The following is a 20,720-nucleotide window of genomic DNA, read 5'->3' as shown; positions in this document are numbered from 1 at the left end:
TGATAACCAAAAGGTCACAGTGCTGCCTTACATGAGGTCATAATTTATGACAATGAACCCCAAAAGATGGTCCAAAAGGCACTGTCTTTATTTGTACTAAATATTGTTGAAGCCCATAGAAATATTGCGCATAAAACAATCAATCACTCTGTGTATGTTGGGCATGCTAAATGTAATTTTACCCAACACCCTGTACATCATACAGTTCCTTAAATTTCTTTAAGATAAAATAATAAGAAATGCTATAGCGTATTAGCCAAGCATGATACCGCCATCTAGTGGACAGCACCCCCCACCCCTCAACAACCAAGTTGCAATATATTTATTGTTGTGATTAAAAACTTGTTGATACAGCTCTTGTATTGGATCTCATCCAGATGTTGTTTTCATGCTAGAAACTAACATATGGGACGAATGAACAATTGATGAAACCCTCAGCGTTGGCCTGGATCACAGTAAACAGAAGGCGTTGGCACTTACCGATGATGACGCCATATGAGATATTAAAGAGTTGGTCAGTGTATCAGCCCTTAATCACTAAAATAACTTCCAAAACAGTTGGTGTGTAAACCTGAGCAACAGATGTTTGCAATTTATTCCAACCACAAAGAAAAGCATAACACTCCCATAAATCTCTGACTAGCCTTCTGGCTAATTCTGGCTTTTTTAACCATGTGTACTTCATGTGTTTTATGAAATTGCATTGTCCCCTTTCAAAAATAAACTGAAACTGAAACTGCCACATTTGAAAAAAAAAGGAGTTGTTTGTATTTTAACTGCTTGATTGTGTTTTGAGTACACAGATGTTTTGAAATTATATATTTATATATCGATCTCAGCTCAGGCGTTCCTGTGTGAATCAGTTTGCATGTTCTCTCCGAGCTTGCTTGGGTTTTCTCCAGCTACTCCAGATTCCTCCCACATTTAAAAAAAAAACATGCATATTAGGCTAATTGAAAACTCTAAATTGTCCATCGATTGACTGGTGTAGCTGGGATAGGCTCTAGCACCGTGACCCTAATAAGGACAACAGGCATAAATGGATGGATATAAAATTTTACACAATAATCAACATTACATCTTGATAAAACACTCCAACTGCTTATCATTCGGCAAAAGTAGAAAACAAAAGTCATAAATCAGACATGAAGCAGATGCATTTTGTATACTTGAGCACGGCACATTAACTGCAGCATGGTGCAGGAGAGCTCATTCACTCAGCCATTAACCACCCATTGTTCATACCCACTGTGCCAAGATCTCATACATCAAAGTCTTATGTATAGGCACAATGTAAGAGTTAAAGGCTTAATGTAATTCCTATAGGGGCCCAAAAATGACTTGGAGTGTCATGTTTTTTCAACACAAAGAAGTCAGACAGGGACACAAAGAAGTCAGACAGGGACATGTTCAAATAAAATCATTTTCTTTTGCACTAACATCTTGGGCCGATTTATTAATATCCAAGGACATGATGACTCAGATGAAGAGGAAAAGTACAAACGTTGTTAAATCTCCGCCCAGGGCGTTTTCTTTTCTTTTCTTTTTTTTCTTTTCTTTTTTTTTCCAGTTTTGCTGGGTGGCGCTGTGGCTCACAAGACAGCCGGGACTTGTCCTTTAAATCTCTGACGTAACAGTTTTCCTCCACGTTGGCCGCGCATGCGCAGAATGCCTTGTCACCTGCGCGAACAGGGAAGTCAACAAGAAGCACTGGATGTGACATCAAAACACTTCTCCGAACAATATTCGTCCTCTACTCGTCAACTTTTTTTTTTTTTTTTTTTTTATAGCAACCACGACGAGACAAGATGTTCAAAAAACTCAAGCAGAAGATAAACGAGGAGCAGTCGCCGCAGAGAAACGCGCAGACTCCTCAACAGGGCCAGGTTAGTTGTTGTGCCGTTGGGAGCTAACTAGCTAGGCTAACATCTGTTCACTGTGTGGACTTCCGGCCTTTGCTAGCTATCGAAGGGCAAAGTGTTCGTGGCAGAGGGATTTTTATTTTGGTTATCTCCCTTACTAAGCTCATTAAGACGTAAATGTTTCATCACAAGCAGCATTTTTAGATGCCCTGCTGCTCGTAAGCGTTAGCAGCATGCTAACAACTCTCAAGCTGACTTAGAAGCAGCTCTGAAAGTTATTTTCTAGTTTGGATTGCACCAGGAAAAACCTGCAACTGTTCAGTTTTGCTGTTTTTAAGTCCCTGGCAGTGACTGACGATCGAGAGGATACGGGGCTGGGGATTATGCGTACATGGGCGTGACTGTGCTGCTGTCAGTGAGCTGCAAGTGGATTTCAGATGGCAGCTTTATTTGGCACATTCAAATCCAGTCGGTGCACGACAGATGTCTGCATAAAAGTATGCAATAAGACAAGCGCAAAAACCTCAGTGCATAATATTGACACTATCAAGGGCGTTGGCAGATGATAATATAAAGTGATATGTAAACACAGCTACAGAGCTTCTGTTCGTCGTAGGAAACAGGTTTCTTCCAATTGGTTGAACTGTTCATATGTTTCTTCAATTAGTTTGAAAAAGAACAAATCAATTAATTGATTATTAAGTGCAAAGCTGAAGAGACGGAACAACCTGTTTTTTTTTTCTTTCATTATTATTATTATTATTTTTTAATACCAGATGGGCTCCAGAGAACGTCGGAGCAGCGAAACCCACCCATTTTACCATGACGGTGTTCCCTCTCCCGGTGACAGAGAGGTGAGCATGATGATGATATCTGATAGATGGAAAAAGCTATTTATAATATCTCTCCCGTTTTCTGTGTAAGATCCAATCTGTGTAATGCTCCAATCCCCCTTAATGACAAACCCCCCAGCTAATAAATGTAACCCGGCGCCTCTGCAGTGCTTAAACCTTTCACTGATGCAGCCATTGAATCGTTTCACTACTTATCCTCAATCATTGAAATAGCGCCACAGTATGTTCCAAATGTATCACATTTTGCTCAGTTAACAGCTTTCATTATTTTATGTATCACGGCTCTTCATTATTTTAACCTTGATGACAATATTCATAATGACTTCCCGCTGCTGCAGAGCAGGATTTATTGTAATCAAAAGCCAAATGGTTAATAGAGACTCTTATGTTTGACTTTATAAAATGAGACCAATCATAAAAAATATTATTTAACAAAGCTTGCTAATATCAGTGGATGTGCAACATTTTTTTCATTTGTACCATAACCACCCAGAAGGTTTCTGAATTGGCAGCAGTGCAAAGGATGGTTAAATGATGCAGAACAGACCACCTTTTAGTGTATATTTTTATATTAATAATTAATGCAACCTCAAGTGATTTCTTTCCCTGTTGAGTTGTTGTATTTTCTTTTCTTCCTAGCAGTCTCAGTTTGAGGATACGGACAAGACTGAGGTAGATGATGGTAGAATGTTGCAGCTTCCAGCTAATAAGACCTTTAGCTGTAGAACGTTTGCATTAGTCCTGTTTTCATAATAGGTAATCTACACCAAACATTAGATAAGCAACAGTCCCCCTAATAATGATCCGATTCTATTTTCATATATCCTGGGGAAGACAATTGTAGTTTAGGTCCTCCAGCCATCCATTTTAAAGTGTCTCATAATGGCAGCTTAATTTTCACCTTACAAATCTCAAAGTTTGACTTCTTTGTGAGTGTGTTTTCATCTTTATCTCTGAAGGAAGAATTGGTTGATTCTTGTACTTTTCCTAGAATATTTGCCTATTTGCAGCTCAAGTATGACAACGATCAATATTGTCTTTCCTGCGGCATGGTAGACGACTGGTTAGAGGGTCTGCCTCACAGTTCTGCGGACCGGGGTTCAAATCCCGGCCACGCCTGTGTGGAGTTTGCATGTTCTCCCCGTGCCTGCGTGGGTTTTCTCCGGGCACTCCGGTTTCCTCCCACATCCGAAAAACATGCATGGAAGGTTAATTGAAGACTCTAAATTGCCCGTAGGTGTGAATGGGTGTCCGAATGGTTGTTTGTTTATATGCGATTGGCTGGCAACCAGTTCAGGGTGTACCCCGCCTCCTGCCCGTAGATAGCTGGGATAGGCTCCAACACTCCCGCAATCCTTGTGAGGATAAGCGGCTCAGAAAATGGATGGATGGAATATTGTCTTTCCTGCCCAGACTTCAAATGTTTTACTCTAGGCCAAATTAAATAAGGAATTTAAGCAGCTGATTTTTATCCATCTTGAAGACCACACACTTGGATGTTAAACTGTTACTCGTTGCATTAACATTTACAAGTTCATATTCCTGCTTCAGTTTTTTTTTCTTGCTCTTTCATTCTTGCTTACCGTCCCCTCCAAAAGTATTTGAACGGCGATGTCAATTCCTTTGGTTTTTTTTTTCTATACTGAAGACATTTGAGTTTCAGATAAAAAAAATGAATATGAGACAAAAGTTCAGCATTCTAGCTTTCACTTCATGGTATATACATCTAGATGTGTTAAACAACTCAGGACAGAGCACCTTTTGTTTGAAGCCACCCACTTTTCAAGTGAGCAAAAGTATTGGAACAGACTATTAAATTAACTTAAACATTTAATATTTGGTGACATAACCCTTACTTGCAATAACTGCATCAAGCCTCTTTTACCCCTGATGAAGTCCTTTGGTGTGTTGGCAGTGTGTTTTGGGTCTTTGCCTTGTTGCATGATGAAGCTTCTCACGATTATTTTGGATGCATTTTCTGTAAACTGCCAGAGAAAATTGTTTTGTAGACTTCAGAATTCATTCTCCTGCTACCATCATGAGTTACATAATCAATAAAGACTAGTGAACCCGTTCCAGAAGCATCCATGCAAGCCATGACATTACCTCCAGCATCCTTCACAGATGAGCTTGTGTGTTTTGGATCATAAGCAGATCCTTTCTTTCTCCATACTTTGGCCTTTCCATCACTTTGGTAGAGGTTAACCTTGGTCTCATCAGTCCAGAAAACCTTGTGTACTTCTTTGCAAAATCCAATCTGCCCTTCTGATTCTTTTTTCTTATGAGTGGTTTGCATCTTGTGGTATTGCCTCTATATTTCTTCTCTTCTTCGAACAGTGGATTGTGATACCTTCACCTCTGCCCAGTGGGGGTTGGCAAACCATTTTGTCTGGCAATTTAAAGAAAAATGCATCCAAACTAATCATCATGCAACAAGACAATGACTCAAAACACACTGCTAACACAACAAAGGACTTCATCAAGGGTCAAAAGGGGATGGTCTTAGACTGGCCAAGTCCATCACCTGACCTTAACCCAATAGAGCATGTATTTTACCTCGTGAAGAGGAGACTGAAGGGAGAAACCCCCAGAAACAAACAAGAAATGAAAGAGGCTGCACTGAAGTCCTGGAAAGGCATTTCAAATGAAGAATGCAACAGTCTGGTGAAGTCAGTTGGTCGCAAGCTTGATGCAGTTCTTGAAAGTAAGGGTTATGCAACCAAATATTAAATGTTATTCACTTTGTTAATTTAATCATGTCTGTTCCAATACTTTTGCTCATTTGAAAAGTGGGTGGCTTCAAACAAAAGGTGCTCTGTCCTGAGTTGTTAAACACATCTCTATGTAAATACCATGAAATAAAAGCTGGAATTCTGAACGTTTGTCTCATATTCATCTTTTGATCTGAAACCCAAATGTCTTCAGTATATAACAAAAACAAAGGAATTCACCTTGCCGTTCCAATACTTTTGGAGCGGAATGTATATAGTGGAGCTTCTACGGTCGAACACTGTCCTTTACAAAATGCTGGATGGCTTCCAATTAGTTTCTTTCAAAACAGTTTTTTCTCAGAGGAATAAACAAAACAGAAAATAAATCGGTTCCAGTGTCAAACTGTGACCATCACTATCAGTGTAAAATTAACCATACCATAGGCAAGTTCTAAGTGACAATGTGTGTGTGTGTGTGTGTGGGGGGGGGGGTTAAGCCTTAAAGGTCCCATGCCATCCGATTTTTAAAATTATTTTTGATACATTTTGATCTCTTTTTATCGGGTTTGCAACATACACTATATTGCCAAACGTATTCACTCACCTGCCTTGACTCACATGATTTTAAGTGATAACCCATTCTTAAGCCACATGTGATCGAATACTTTTGACAATATCGTGTTAATTTAGGTTGGAAATGCCCAAATTCCCTTTTTCAGCTATTCAAGTTGGTCTTCTCTGCCTGGCTGTTGAAACAGCTGGATTTCTCATTAATATGCGACATGTAAATGAGCTGTGCTCTGATTGGATCTTCCCTAATTTAAATAGGGAAAATAGCTTGGCTCTGATTGGTCCATATCACGGCGTCTGCTATTGTCGAGAAGACACCTTGGGGCGGCCATACATTTATAGTGATCTCGCATCCTTCGATGCAGCCTCGCGTCCCTCACAAGATGTTTGATCGCGGGGTTATTTATACATACTGAACGTGCATTCGCTTCATTTGCGCCACATTGATATGCTCCTCCCACCTCGGTCCTTTTCAGCAGGTTGAAGGTGTGCTGCGAGCGGGCAGCACGACAAAGTCACCCTGGCTGGTTCCTTTTGATGTTTTTTTTTTTTTTTTTTTTCCATTTCTACTCTCCATTCCAGCCCCCCTGCCTCGCAACCCTCGCAGTCAGAGACGAGCCACCACAGCAGCCAGCGGGACGCCCGTCCCCGTTACTATCATTGTGAAGCACAATTCACCATGCGTTGGATTGTTGGCCCACTAATAAGGGATGTGACGTGAAAGGGGACCTGGATGAAAATAAAAAGGTGGGGGGGGATATTTTGAGGTTATGCTTGTCACAACATTCATTGGAATTGAACTTGCCGTGATGATCATCACTGATGACAATGAATGCAAGCTTCGCTGTTTCATATGAGTGGGTGGGTACCAACCACGAAGTGGGCAAGTACTTGAATAACGAGTTAACTTTTAACGTCACAAATACATGAAAATCTGTTCTGGTCATTTCCCAAGCCTTATGTGTTTATCATCTTTGGCATTCTATCGACAAACCGCGTAGATGGCAAACTTAAACCATGTCACAGACTAATTTTGACCTATATTATGCATAAAACAGGATTGGATGGGTTCTGATGGCATGATACCTTTAAAAAGAATAAAATGGTCTTAATTTTATAAATAAAAAAAATAATTAAATTATAAAAAAACGAATAATTTTTTCAAGAATGCTTAGCACATTTGCCTTTGTTACAGTCACACAAGTTTAAAAGTAAATTTCTGTAAAATGTAAACTGAATAAGAAAAGCAATTTTCTCAGGCTATTCCATCATTTGAAATAAAGAAAGGCAAAGAAGAATTAAATCCCACGCTTGATAATTGCTCAACTGACATCTCATGAGGTTCACTGATGCGCAATATGCTGACATTTCACATGATGGCTGTTTACGCTAAGGCTTGGGTGGGCAAACGATGCAGTCCGCTCAGTTCTTTAATCTAGCCCACCAAGCAAGCATTTACATGATCAAGAGTCCTGTAGTATGTGTATTATGTAATTTAGCTATTTTTTTCTGAAAATGTGTTAATCTGTATTTATGAATTTATTTTTTATCATTAAATAAAGGGTTAATTGATTTATTATAAACAATTAACGGAAATAAATTTGGAAAATAAATTACTAATTTATTTTTCAAAACCTTGGATAATTAATTATGATTACAAAATTTAGATATTATTCCAATTGAGCCCTGGCCCTTCTATCTGTTTTCAAAATCAAATTTGAGCAAGAATGCTTCTGCACCCCTCCTGTAAAGACAAAAAAAAGTAAAATTATTAATTGCACAACTTCAGAGGCATTCGACTGTCGAGGTTTCGCTGTAGCTGTAACCAAATTCCCACTCTCTATCGCTGTCTTTCTCTCACACTCCGCTCAGCGCTGTTCCACTCTCATGGTGTTGTTTTCTCTCATTGCTCTCTGTGTTCCTCTCCTCCCCCCACCTTTCGGCCCATAACCGCACTGACGGAGTCAGGTGCTGGCCGGGATGATAGCAGAGCCCGCTTTTCTCTCTGAGTATACTATCTTTGCTCTGGACCATTCAAAACGACCCAAAACGGCCCAGGTAGCCAGTGTGGTGAGTTTGTCCTCACGTCCTGCCTCTTCTTCCTCCGCATCGCTCCTCCTCCTCCTCCTCCTCCTCCTGCTCTGGTCCTTCCTCCTGATTCTGTCCCTGTTGGGGAAACTGGTACTGGGTTACCGGCCCATTTAGGGAGGTCTTGTTCCTTGCTGTTCTTTTACCCGTTTCCTTTTGGATTTAGCAACAAGAAGGCATCTCCTGTCAATGCTACCTCTGCATCTGATGAAAGTTATGGTTTATATTGTGGTATAGAAGCCTGTCTGCTTTCTGTTTTATGCCCTTCTGTTACTACCTGTCACAAAATGTGCCCTTTGTCTTTTACACTTTGTTGCCTGCCTTCTTTAGACCCCATTACAGCATCCTCTTTGGTTGCCTGATAGACCTTGACCCCTTCTCATTGCAACTCTGTTTATTGAGAATGGAGAGTTTATATATCATGAGCTTTGCTGTCTGGCTTTTTAAGCAGTTAAATTCTTATTTTCTGTCCATTTTGAAAGTAAATTTTTAGAAGTTAATAAATACAGCAGAGCTTTCTAAATTTTGTTTGTTATTGTTGTTTTACTTTGCTGGAGGTGTTTGTAATATTTTGCCCCTCTCTAGTGGCTAAACAGGCCAACCAAAATAATAAGTCATTACTTAAATTACAAAGTATTCGTGTCTCTAGAAGGTCATTCTGTTGAAATTATGTTCAGACACTGCGGCATTCATAACATTTGTAAGCTATTTTCTTTGCAAACTATTTTCGGATTATAAATATCCAATTAATTTAAAGTTGCTTACCCATTGTCAGGTGTGAATGACTATTTGGAAACTTAACTATTGTTTATCCTACAAACAGCAACCACAATCAGTTACCTGGCCCTGTGTGAAAAAGTAATTATCCCCCTTGTTAAATGGTGAATTAATTGTCGCTAATCACAATTTTTGGTTAATTTTCACTTATCACACCAAGCCTGATTACCTCCAGACCTGTTCAATCAAGAAATCACTGAAACATAATCTGTCCTGACAAAATCAAGTCGGACAAAAGATCCTTAAAAAGCTGCAACAAAATGACACAGTCGAGAAATAAAATAATTGACATCTATCCGTGTGGAAAGGGTTACAAAAGCCATTTTCAAAGCTTTAGGATTCCAATGAACCATAGGGAGAGACATTATCCTCACATGGAGAAAACATAGAACGGTGGCGAACCTTCCAAGGAGTGACCAGCCTACAAAGATTAACCCAAGAGAACAGCAGTGACTCATCCAGGAGGTCACATAGGAACGCAGGACAGCTTCTTAAGAGCTGCAGGCCTCCCTTGCCTCAGTTTAGGCCAGTGTTCTTGACACAACAATAAGGAAGAGACTGGGCAAAATTTGGATCCATGGCACCATTCCAAAGCAAAAACCACTACTGACCAAAAGGAACATAAAGGCTCGTCTTACTTTTGCAAAAAAAAAACAACAACAAAAAAACCTGAATGATTCCCAAGACTTTTGAGAGAATATTATATGGACTGACGACATGAAAGTTGAGCTTCTTTGAAGGTGTGTGTCTCATTACGTCTGGCGTAAATGTAGCACAGCATTTCAGAAAAAGAACATCATACCAACAGTCAAACATGGTGGTGGTAGTGTCATAGTCTTGGGTTTCTTTGCTCCTTCAAGACCTGGACAACTTGCTGTGATTAATGGAACCATGAATTCTGCTCTTTATCAGAAAATCTTGAAGGAGAATGTTCAGCCATCAGTTTGTGACCTCAGGCTGAAGCACACTTGGGTTCTGCAGCTGGATAATGATCCAAAATACACCAGCAAGTCAACTTCTGAATAGCTTAAAAAAAAACAATGAACGTTTTGGAGTGGCCTGGTCAAAGTCCAGACTTGAATCCAATTGAAATGCTGTGGCATAAACTTGAAAATGCCGTTCATGCTCAGAAACCCTTAACTTTTGCTGAATTCAAACAATTCTGCACGGCAGAGTGTGCCATAATATCTCCACAGAGATGTGAAAGACTCATTTCCAGTTATAGGAAACCCTTGATTTCAGTTGCTGCTCAGCATGGCCCAACCAGTTATCAGGTTTAGGGGGCCATTATTTTTGCACACAGGGTTAGGTAACTTTGGATCATTTTTTTTCCTTAATAAATGAACTCACCATTTAAAAAAAATAATAATAATAAAAAAAAATAAAATAAAAGCATTTTAAGTTCACCTGGGTTTTATTCGTCTTATTTATAAAAATATAAGAATTTGAGAAGGGGGGCCAATACTTTTCACGGCACTATATACAAACCCCAATTGCAATGAAGTTGGGATGTTGTGTAAAACGTAAATACAAATAGAATACAATCGTTTGCAAATTATTTTCAACTTATCTTCAGTTGAATACAAGATATTTAATGTTCAAACTTTGTTTTTTTTTGCAAATATTCACTCATTTTGAATTTGATGCCTGCACATTCCCAAAAAGTTGGGACAGAGGCATGTTTACAGTTGTGTTCCATCGCCTTTCCTTTTCACAACAATCAGTAAGCATTTGGGAACTGAGGACACTAATTGTTGATTTGTCGGTGGAGGTCTTTCTCATTCTTTGTTTGATGTACAACTTTAGATGCTCAACAGTCTGGGGTCTCCATTGTCATATATTGCACTTCATAATGTGCAACACATTTTTTAATGGGAGACAGGTCTGGACTGCTGGCTGGCCAGTCTATTACTCAAACTCTTTTACCACAAAGCCACATGTTTATAACACGTGCAAAATGTGGCTTGGCATTGTCTTGCTGAAATAAGCAGGGTCATCCCTGAAAAGTATGTTGCTTGGCAGGCAGCATACAGGTATGTTGCTCCAAAACTTGTATGTACCTTTCAGCATTAATGTTGCCTTCACAGGTTTGCAATTTACCTATGCCATGGTCGCTAACACACCTCCATACCATCACAGATGTTGGCTTTTGAACTTTGCACTGATAATTCAGATTATCCTTTTCGTCTTTGGCCCAAAGTCAAAGATTTCCAGAAACAATTTGAAATGTAGTCTCGTCAGACTGAGTTAGAGCCCAGAGAAACCCGCGGTGTTTCTGGGCTTTATTGATATATGGCTTTGCTTCACATGGTAGATTTTTAACTTGCATTTGTAGATGTAGCGATGAACTGTGTTAATTAACAATGACTGAAGTATTCCTGGCAATTTCCTTTACACAATGATGCCGGTTTTTAATGCAGTGCTGCCTGAGGAATTGAAGGTCACGAGCGTTCACCGTTGTTTTTTGGCCGTGCCGCTTACCTGCAGAGATTTCACCAGATTGTTTGAAGCCTTTGAAGAGCTCATGGACCATAGATGATGAAATCCCTAAATCCCTTGCAATTGTACGCTCCTAAATGTTGAGACATAATTGTGGCAAGGCACAGATCTGGCCAAGGTTACAAAAAAGATTCTGCTGCACTTAAGGTTCCTAAGAGCACAATGGAAGACATTTGGGACGACCAGAACCCTCCCTCGAGCTGGCCGTCCCGCCACACTGAGGAATCGGGGGAGAAGAGCCTTGGTGAGAGAGGTATAGAAGAACCCAAATATCTCTGTGGCTGAGCTCCAGAGATGCAGTCGGGAGATGGGAGAAAGTTGTAGAAAGTTAACCATCACTGCTGCCCTCCACCAGTCGGGGCTTTATGGCAGAGTGGCCCGACGGAAGTCTCTCCTCAGTGCAAGACACAGGAAAGCCCGCATGGAGTTTGCTAAAAAACACCTGAAGGACTCCAAGATTGTGATAAATAAGATTCTCTGGTCTAATGAGACCAAGATAGAACTTTTTGGCCTTAATTCTAACTGGTATGTGTGGAGAAAACCAGGCACTGCTCTTCACCTGTCCAATACAGTCCCAACAGTGACAGTGAATGGTGTTGGCAGCATCATGCTCTGGGGGTGTTTTTCAGCTGTAGGGACAGGACGACTGGTTACAATCGAAGGAACGGTGAATGCGGCCAAGTACAGGGATATCCTGGACGAAAACCTTCTCCAGAGTGCTCAGGACATCAGACTGGGCCGAAGGTTCACCTTCCAACAAGACAATGACCCTAAGCACACAGGTAAAATAACGGCGTGGCTTCAGAACAACTCCATACCTGTTCTTGAATGGCCCGGCCAGAGCCCTGACTTAAACCCACTTGAGCATCTCGGGAGAGACCTGAAAATGGCAGGTCCAGCAACGTTCACCATCCAACCTGGCAGAACTGCACAGGATCTGCAAGAAGGAATTGCAGAGGATTCCCAAATCCAGGTGATAAACTTGTTGCATCATTCCCAAAAAGACTCATGGCTGTATTAGCCCAAAAGGGTGCTTCTACTAAATACTGAGCAAAGGGTCTGAATACTTACAGCTGTGATATTTCAGTTTTTCTTTTTTTTAAATCTGCAAAAATGTCAACAATTCAGTTTTTTTCTGTCCATACGGGGTGCTGTGTGTACATTAATGAGGGGGGAAAAAAGAACTTAAATGATTTTAGCAAATGGCTGAGATATAACAAAGAGTGAAAAATTTAAGGGGGTCTGAATATTTTCCGTGCCCACTGTATAAATACACTCAGGCTCTGTTCCAAAAATTGCACTTCTACAAATATTAAAATTTGGCACAGAGGTATAAACAGCCATTAATGCCTTAACAGGCAATATACTGCCAATCAAGTTTTCAGTTGGTTAAGAAAAAGTGCCACGTAGCAGCATTAATGACAACATAAGTACGGTAGATCAAGGCAACCTGTTTTGAATCAAGATGTGTACTGCTTTTTAAAAGTCTACAGCCTTTCTTTCAATGAGGCATGCTGAATGCTGCTTTGTCAACATGTTCAGTAGCAACATCGCTTTACAATAGTAATGCTATACTGTAAGTTGTGTGAGCATATGTGCACCATATTCATGTTTGTATTTGCATTGATGGGCAAAGGGCTCCACAATTGCAAGCTGACAGGAAACGAGATGTCTCACTGTGGTTTTTATTCCAGCTGAAGCAATTCGGTCAGATGGTTGTGTTTAAAATTGATTTTGTCACTTTGAGGTTTTAAGTTGTGTTCTCTTTGTTGCGACTTCAAACAAATTCGACATACCGGCTCGTTGGCAATAGTGTGATACCCGTTTTCATCTGGCTTGAATCAAAAATGTTCCCAGATCGTCACAGCGGCGTTGTTAGGCTTTGGAACTAATTCCCTTAATTCCATTAACTTTGCAGCTACTGGCTCGCTGTCAGAAAAATGTACTGAGCGCCCGCATTGTCAAATGGACGCAGACACGCACACGGCCAATCAAACGGAAGGTCCCCACTCTTTACTATCTCTGATTGGTTTAGAGACCATGATAAAACCCATCGGGTCTGCTTTCAAGCTTTTATTTTTTTTGTTGCTGCACCATTCAGTAATTTGGGCACATATGTGACCAAATTAGTCGTACTCCAGAGTCCTGTCTCGTCCCCCCAAAAACTTCAACATCATCATCATCAAAACATCATACATCAACATCATCGTACTTTAACATCAACATCATCGTACTTTGGGCGTCCCTGGAAATTTTTGTGCGTCTGAGATGCGGGACGCACATCAAACGAGATCCCTGGGACTATTTGCTCACGAAGTGGTGTGAACAACTGAGCCTTTCAGGGATGCTGCTTCTATCCCCAGTCATGACACTCACCTGTTTTCAATTAACCTGTTCACCAGTGTAACGTTTAAACTTATTTTTTGACCATTCCTCAAATTTCCCAGTCTTTTGTTGTCCCTGTCCCAGCTTTTTTGGAACGTGTTGCAGGCATCAAATTCAAAATGAAAGAATATTTGGGGAAAAAAACAATAACCTTCATCAATTTGAACATTTTAATATGTTGTTGTATTCAATTGAATATATGTTGAAAATAATTTGAAAATCATTGTATTCTCTTTTGTTTTACACAACCTCACAACTTCATTGGAATTTGGGTTTGTATATGTTTATGATTTAGTTTTTTATTGGGAGAATGGTTTTGCTTGCATTGTGGGTAAGTGGGAATTTTATTAGGAAGGCTATTGTAGCAGTGGCGTTCAGTGTTTGGCAGGTAATGATAAACCTATTCCCTACAGAGATCCTGCAAAATTGACACACCAAAGCCATAACATCCTCCTGTGCCATTCATACAGGACAGTGAAGTGGAATATTTCCACAACTGTGTGCTCTTTTTACACAGCGAGACAGAGAAAGGTGGAAAAATGCCGACTTTTCCAGGTGGTGTTAAAGGGGCTAAAGGTTGCAATGGTCGTGGCAATGCTGTGACTTGTTTCTTCATCCATCCATATCTATCGTGTTCCATCGCCATCTTATCAAAATGTTTTCATTAGCACCACTCAAACTCTGCAACTGTGTTTGTATTTTTTTTTTTATTACCTGATCAAAATGTTCTGGATTATGAATACCAATAGGTTTGAATTCCAAAACATAGAGAGGGCCACTCAGATGGAGACTGTAGTTGTTGACACGTTAGAACACACACAGTGAAGTAGTGAGTGCAGCTATACATATTGAATAAATTAAGTTTCTTTGTTCAGTTTATTATTGTAAAAATAGCAAAACTTGCGTTGCAAATTAAATTCACAAAACTTCCTGTTAGCAAATCATCTATTCAAGTTAAAAACCTTTGCACATCGTCAGAAAATTGCTGTTCTTGCAGACCTCTGTATCTAGCACAAAAATATCTACTGCACCAAATATGTGAAATAGGATTCTAAAATGTGTCCTGAGGCAAGGAAAGCTTGGAGCTGGACAAGTGAGGAGAGATTAGTTTCCTTTGCTAAATCTGCTTCTAACCAGTTGACTAAACCTGTTTAGCTGCTTAATGTTTAACTTGGCCCAGTTATTATCTTGTGCTCTTTTAATACAATTTCGCTCACAACTACCAAGCATCATTAATTCAAAGGCTGACTCTCCGACTTGAATGTAACGTGTCTGTCTGTTCTTACCTCGTGGCTGTTCAGTTGAGTTTTAACCCTTTTGTTTTGTAGAGATGCCTTCGTTTTGTATCTTTAAACTCCTCAATTCCCCCTGCCCGAGTTGCATGAGGGTGCCCAATGCCCCTGCATTGCTCCTAGCAATACTAATATTGCTCCTTCCAGAGTAATCAGGGAGTCATGCGGGATGTGGATGACTAACTGACCCAGGACACCAGTTCACCCGATATACGCTTACCCACCCTCTTTCTAATACACTTTATCTCTGCAGAGTGCATCTAAAGGGCCAACAAGGTCTTCCAGAGGAGGTATCAATGGGGATGAAAGTGTCTCTCCTCATGTGCGTTAACACACTCTTGCCTATCTTCATATACATATTTCCTTTGAATACACTTGCTTGTGTCTTCTTGTCTTTAAAAATATTTGTAATTTGGACCAACTGTCCTACAGAGAGAAGAACCACAGTCCTTTGCCCAAAAACTACAGCTAAAAGTTCCCTCAATGGAGTCCATAATTCGGGGTGGTGCCAGTCGGGCTGAACATCTCTTCCGCTCTCCCTCTAAAGAAAGCTTGGTCCAGAGCTCATCGCATGAGTCCTTGACACATTTAGGGGAAAACGAAGTCGCTGGTGCCCCTACATACGACCCACCTTCAGATATTGAGAGCGAGGCTGAGGAGGCACCAGGGAATGCTGAGTCTCTCCCCAAAGAGCAGCTGCTGCACCGTTTGGTCAGAGTGGAGGCAAGTCTGGGGAAGTATCGTGGGAAATACTCAGAGGTGAGGCACCTTAAGGTAATTCCATTGTCAACCAGTTGACTGGTTTATTTTTTAACTCCATTATTTACCCTGCAGCTCGTTACTGCATATCGTACAGTGCAACGAGATAAAGATAAAACACAGGTAACATCTTGTAAAATCTGTTATGTTTTTCCTTGAGTAAACCTATGATATATACGTGTCTGTTTTCCTTGCCCAAGGCCATCCTCAGCCAGTGTCAAGATAAATCTCTGCGCAGAATAGGAGAACTACGAGAGGTTAGGCTGTATTAAAACATTGTCCATATGAGCAATAGGTTTTTTTATTTTACATTTGGTTGTTTTGTGATGAGTTTTGTCTGGTTCTGTGAAGTTAAACCATAGAATGATTTTTAGGAGTTACAAATGGACCAGCAGGCAAAGAAACACCTTCAGGAGGAGTTTGATGCAGCACTGGAGGAGAAAGACCAGATGATTACTGTCCTGCAAACTCAGGTAACTGCCTAACCATGTGGGTTGTTGGTCTATTAAAAGGGTAAGGGCAGGGGCACAATTAGTTGTTAAATGTCCTTCTTATGCCAAAGTGGGTCTACATTTCCTTGTTTTGTATTTTGTTAATGGTAGTTAGGGATGTCCCAATCCAACTTGTTCATTTCCAATCCGATACCGATATTGCAGCCTTGAGTTTTGGCCGATACTGATAATCGGTCCGATCCGATTTCAGCAATAATCATACATAATTATTTTGTAGTATGGAGTGTTAGAAAAGGCTTGGTCAAGTAATATTACTCAAACAGAGAACAATAATCAGCAACAGTAGGTATGAGGAAAAACTGACCCTTTTTATTATTAACCAATGGCTTATATGAAGTAACTGCTTGACCTCTGAGGGGCAGTGTGGTGCACGCAATGAGATAACACACTTGCAGTGACAAAGAAAGTAGACGTCACAATCGAATGTTGTTATTACAAGTCGTTTTTCACAGTTTGAAGAATATATGCCAGAGAGTATTGTGTGACTTGTGTGATTTATTATGACTGTTTGATTGTGTTTATACAGCGTTTGTGTACCAATATTCATTATTTTGATAAATATAAGTGCAGTGAGTTCGATGCTAATTTTTGTTAGCCCGTTGTGTTTTTTATTCATTGTGTGTTAGCTTTGAGCCAGCGATTTTTGTGAACAAAAATGAAGGAAGAAACTAAATCTGTGATTTATTTGAACAGTCAATAGGTGTAATTATTTCGTTATGTCTGTTTAGTTGTACAATGAACTTCAACTGGAGTGTCATTAAATGATTTTAAGCAAGCAATATTCACTCTTACTTACTCCTAAGTTGGCACCCTAGCAACTTGTTGTGATCATGTGGGCTCTGCATGCCATCCAGACACTGCTTTATCGAAGTGCTGGAGTGGCGCATGGAATGGACTGCTTGCTGTTAGTAAATACCTGGAGTCACTCTCTTTAAAAACCAAAGACCAAGTCCGAAACCTCGGTGTTCTGATAGATTCCGACCTGACTTTCAACAGTCATATCAAATCAATTACTAAAACAGCCTTCTACCATCTGTAGAACATATCCAGAGTGAATGATTGCATGTGTCAAGCAGACCAGGAGAAGCTCATCCATGCTTTTTTACCTCAAGTAGACTTGACTATTGTAAAGGTCTTCTGACTGGACTCTCTAAAAAGAGCATTAAACAGCTGCAGCTCATTCAGAATGCTGCAACTCGGGTTCTGACCAGAACAAAGAGGTCAGAGCATATTACTCCAATTCTAAAGTCTTTACACTGGCTTCCAGTCAGCTTTAGAATAGATTTTAAAGTTCTCCTACTGGTCTATAAATCACTAAATGGTTTAGGTCCTGAATACATGAAAGAAATGCTAATGGCATATAAACCCAGTAGGGCTCTGAGATCGACAGACTCAGGTCAAATAGTGGAGCACAGAGTCCAAAGTAAACATGGTGAAGCAGCATTTAGCTATTATGCTGCACACAAATGGAATAAGTTGCCAACAGAAGTGACGTCAGCCCCAAGTGTGCATGTTTTTAAGTCCAGGTTAAAAACTCTTCTTTTTTCCCATGCTTTTTAGAGCATTTCCACTTTTAAATGATACTTGTTGCACTGTATGCTGTTTTAATTGTATTTTAATTTTTTCCTTTTTTTTAAAAAATGTTTATAAGCTGTTTTTTTCTTTCTTTTGAAATGTTTTTTTTTTTAAACAAATTTATTGAATCAATGTTAATTTGAGTTTACATATTCCAGAACATGTAATAGAATAAAAACAAAACAAAAATGGCAACTTGGCAGTACTCACAAATACCGTATAAATTATACATATACATACTTTATATACTTTTTTCATTTTTTTGTCTTTCCTTTTTTTCCTTTTCTTTTTTTCCTTTTCCTTTTTTTTAGTCAGCTAATATTGATGTTAAAATTATTATTTTTTTTCCTTTTCCTTTTTTTTTTTAGTCGGCTAATATCGATGTTAAAATTTTCATGACGCAACACAATAAACATATCGGTCTGTATGAGGAACAATTTACAGAATCTTTGCCCTCTTTGTGGATCACAGATATGATCGCTTGGGACCAAGATTTAGGTGGATCATTTTCAGAGAGAGCATGATTAAATACTGTTAGTAATAAAGGGGTGATTTCGTCTTTGAAGTATTCATAAAACTCACCCGGATAGCCATCCACCCCCGGGGGACTTATTTTTTAAATTTTTAATAGACTCCTCAATTTCCTTTTTTGAAATTGGTTTTATTAATGCTTTTATGGTGTTCCTTGTCATCAAGGTGGGTCTCTTGGAGTAAAGCAATTGAACAATTAAGTTTTTTCAATTGGGACAAACATTTTTTCCTTTTTATGGGATGATTAAGACCATTTATATTATAACTAACCACCTTGAGTACCGTAAACTTAAGTTCACCAAAAACAGACAAGACACATATTCCGAGAGCTACACAACACTAAAAATTAACAAGAGTGCATACAACACTATAGAACCTAACATGTCCTTATGAGCTTCCATTTAACCAGTGGTTAGCCCTTGCAACAAGAACGATTGAAAACAAGTTAAGTGCGTTCCACCCCCGATGTCTTTTGGGCAAAGTGGAAATGCTCTCCGGGTGAGGTGCACTTTGTGCAGTGGAGACGATCTCGCAGTAAGACCTGTGGTTGTGTTCAGATCGTCCAAAACCGAGCTCTTGTTAAACAAACAGTGGTACATTCCACACTCCCCGACAGACTTCAGGTAATAAATCTTAATATTTTACTTGTAAGCCTCAAACCAAAATGTACAAATCGTATCTTCTGATAAACAGAAGGCCTTCCTGTGTGGAGTTTTCATGTTCTCCCCTTGCTTTTCTCCAGGTACTCTGGCTTCCTCCCACATTCAGAAAACATGCATGTTAGATTTATTTAAGATTAAATTGCCCATAGGTTTGAATGTGAGTGTGAATGGTTGTTTATCTGTGCTCTGGGCTGTGTGATTGACTGGAAACCAGTCCAGGGTGTATCGCGACTCTCACCCCAAATTCATATAGGCACCACCTCTTCCGCGACCCTAATGAGGACACGTGATAGAGAAAACGGGTGGATGGTTGGCATGATAACTGATTGTTGTGATCAACAAATTAATCCTCCATCCAACTTCCGAACTGCTTATCCTCACTAAGGTTGCAGGCATGGTGAAGCCTATCCTAGCTATCTTTGGTCGAGAGGCAGAGTACACCCTGAACTGGTTGCCAGCCAATCGCAGAGCGCATATAAACAAGCAACCATTCACACTCACATGCATACCTACGAGCAATTTAGTCTTCAATTAACCTAGCATGGATTGTTTTGGGATGTGGGAGGAAACCAGAGTACCCGGAGAAAACCCACCCAGGCACAGGGAGAACATGCAAACTCCACACAGGGGAGGCCAAATCTGAACCGGATCCTTAGAACTGTGAGGCAGATGTGCTAACCAGTCCTCCACCCTCAACAAATTAATATTTTAAACCATCCATCCAGAGACAACATTGGGCCAACTTAATTTATTAAAACAAGTACAACTTTTAGTAACAAATTAATGAGTCTCTTTGAAACAGGTTGCTCTGCTAAGGAAACGAGTTCAAGGAGTTTCTGACGGTGCTTTGCTCGCTGAGGGTGAGCTGCCCATTTCTTCAAATGCAGCACAGACCGAATCCACAAGCCCTTCAAAGGACCATGAAGTGGAGCCTGAAATACCTGAGGGTGTGCATTCCTTTTATCTTTGTAAAATAAATGAACAGTATTCAGTTTGTGTTTAAATATAAACCTTTTAATTGGGGCATTCTATTTTTTGACAGAAGAGGGGGTCAGTGATCCAGCTAAACTAATGGAGGCTTTGCAGAAGAGAGTGAAGAGGCAAGAAAACTTACTGCACAAGTGCAAAGAAATGATACGTATACACAAGGAGCGCAGCGCCCACATTAGTAGTGAGAACGAAACTCTGCAAGAGCAGCTGCAGGAGAGACTGCAAGAACTGGAAAAGATGAAGGTGGTTTACTTGTTTTCGCTTTTCATGAAACGCAGACACGTGTACAGTGTCGTGAAAAAGTATCTCAAATTCTTATATTTGATCATAAAAAAATATAAATATCAGACAAATATAACCCAAGTGAACTTAAAAGGCTGTTTTTAAATGGTGATTTAATTTATGTGTGTCCCAATGATCCTAGGAGCTAAGTTGTCGAGGGGTTTATGCCCCTGGCACGGTCACCCATAGCAAACAGGTCCTCGGTGAGGGACCAGACAAAGCACAGCTCCAAAGACCCCGATGACGATTGAAAACAGGAAAATGTTGCCCGGACGCGGGTCAACGGGGCAAGGTAGCCTCCCTCCCCCTTCGGGTGGGGGGGATGGGTCCCGACTGTTGTTTGTGCCTATGCACCAAACAGCAGTTCACCT

General features: G+C 40.1%; 1 protein-coding gene across 1 annotated transcript in view; it reads left to right on the top strand.

The window, feature by feature from the left end:
- Window positions 1-1,665: 1,665 nt before the first annotated feature.
- The window catches only part of golga4 (golgin A4), a 41,192-nt gene continuing 22,137 nt past the window's right edge, over window positions 1,666-20,720 (top strand). Inside the window, exons 1-10 of the mRNA XM_061788900.1 lie at window positions 1,666-1,886; window positions 2,639-2,716; window positions 7,966-8,067; window positions 15,292-15,360; window positions 15,471-15,797; window positions 15,873-15,920; window positions 15,998-16,054; window positions 16,172-16,270; window positions 19,880-20,024; window positions 20,120-20,310. Coding sequence (XP_061644884.1) covers window positions 1,809-1,886; window positions 2,639-2,716; window positions 7,966-8,067; window positions 15,292-15,360; window positions 15,471-15,797; window positions 15,873-15,920; window positions 15,998-16,054; window positions 16,172-16,270; window positions 19,880-20,024; window positions 20,120-20,310 — 1,194 coding nt within the window. The 5' untranslated portion in view covers window positions 1,666-1,808. The remainder of the gene's footprint in view (window positions 1,887-2,638; window positions 2,717-7,965; window positions 8,068-15,291; window positions 15,361-15,470; window positions 15,798-15,872; window positions 15,921-15,997; window positions 16,055-16,171; window positions 16,271-19,879; window positions 20,025-20,119; window positions 20,311-20,720) is intronic.

Source organism: Phyllopteryx taeniolatus, chromosome 11 (assembly GCF_024500385.1).
Source record: "Phyllopteryx taeniolatus isolate TA_2022b chromosome 11, UOR_Ptae_1.2, whole genome shotgun sequence".
Lineage (NCBI taxonomy): Eukaryota > Metazoa > Chordata > Actinopteri > Syngnathiformes > Syngnathidae > Phyllopteryx > Phyllopteryx taeniolatus.
This window is presented reverse-complemented; position numbering and strand designations above follow the sequence as displayed.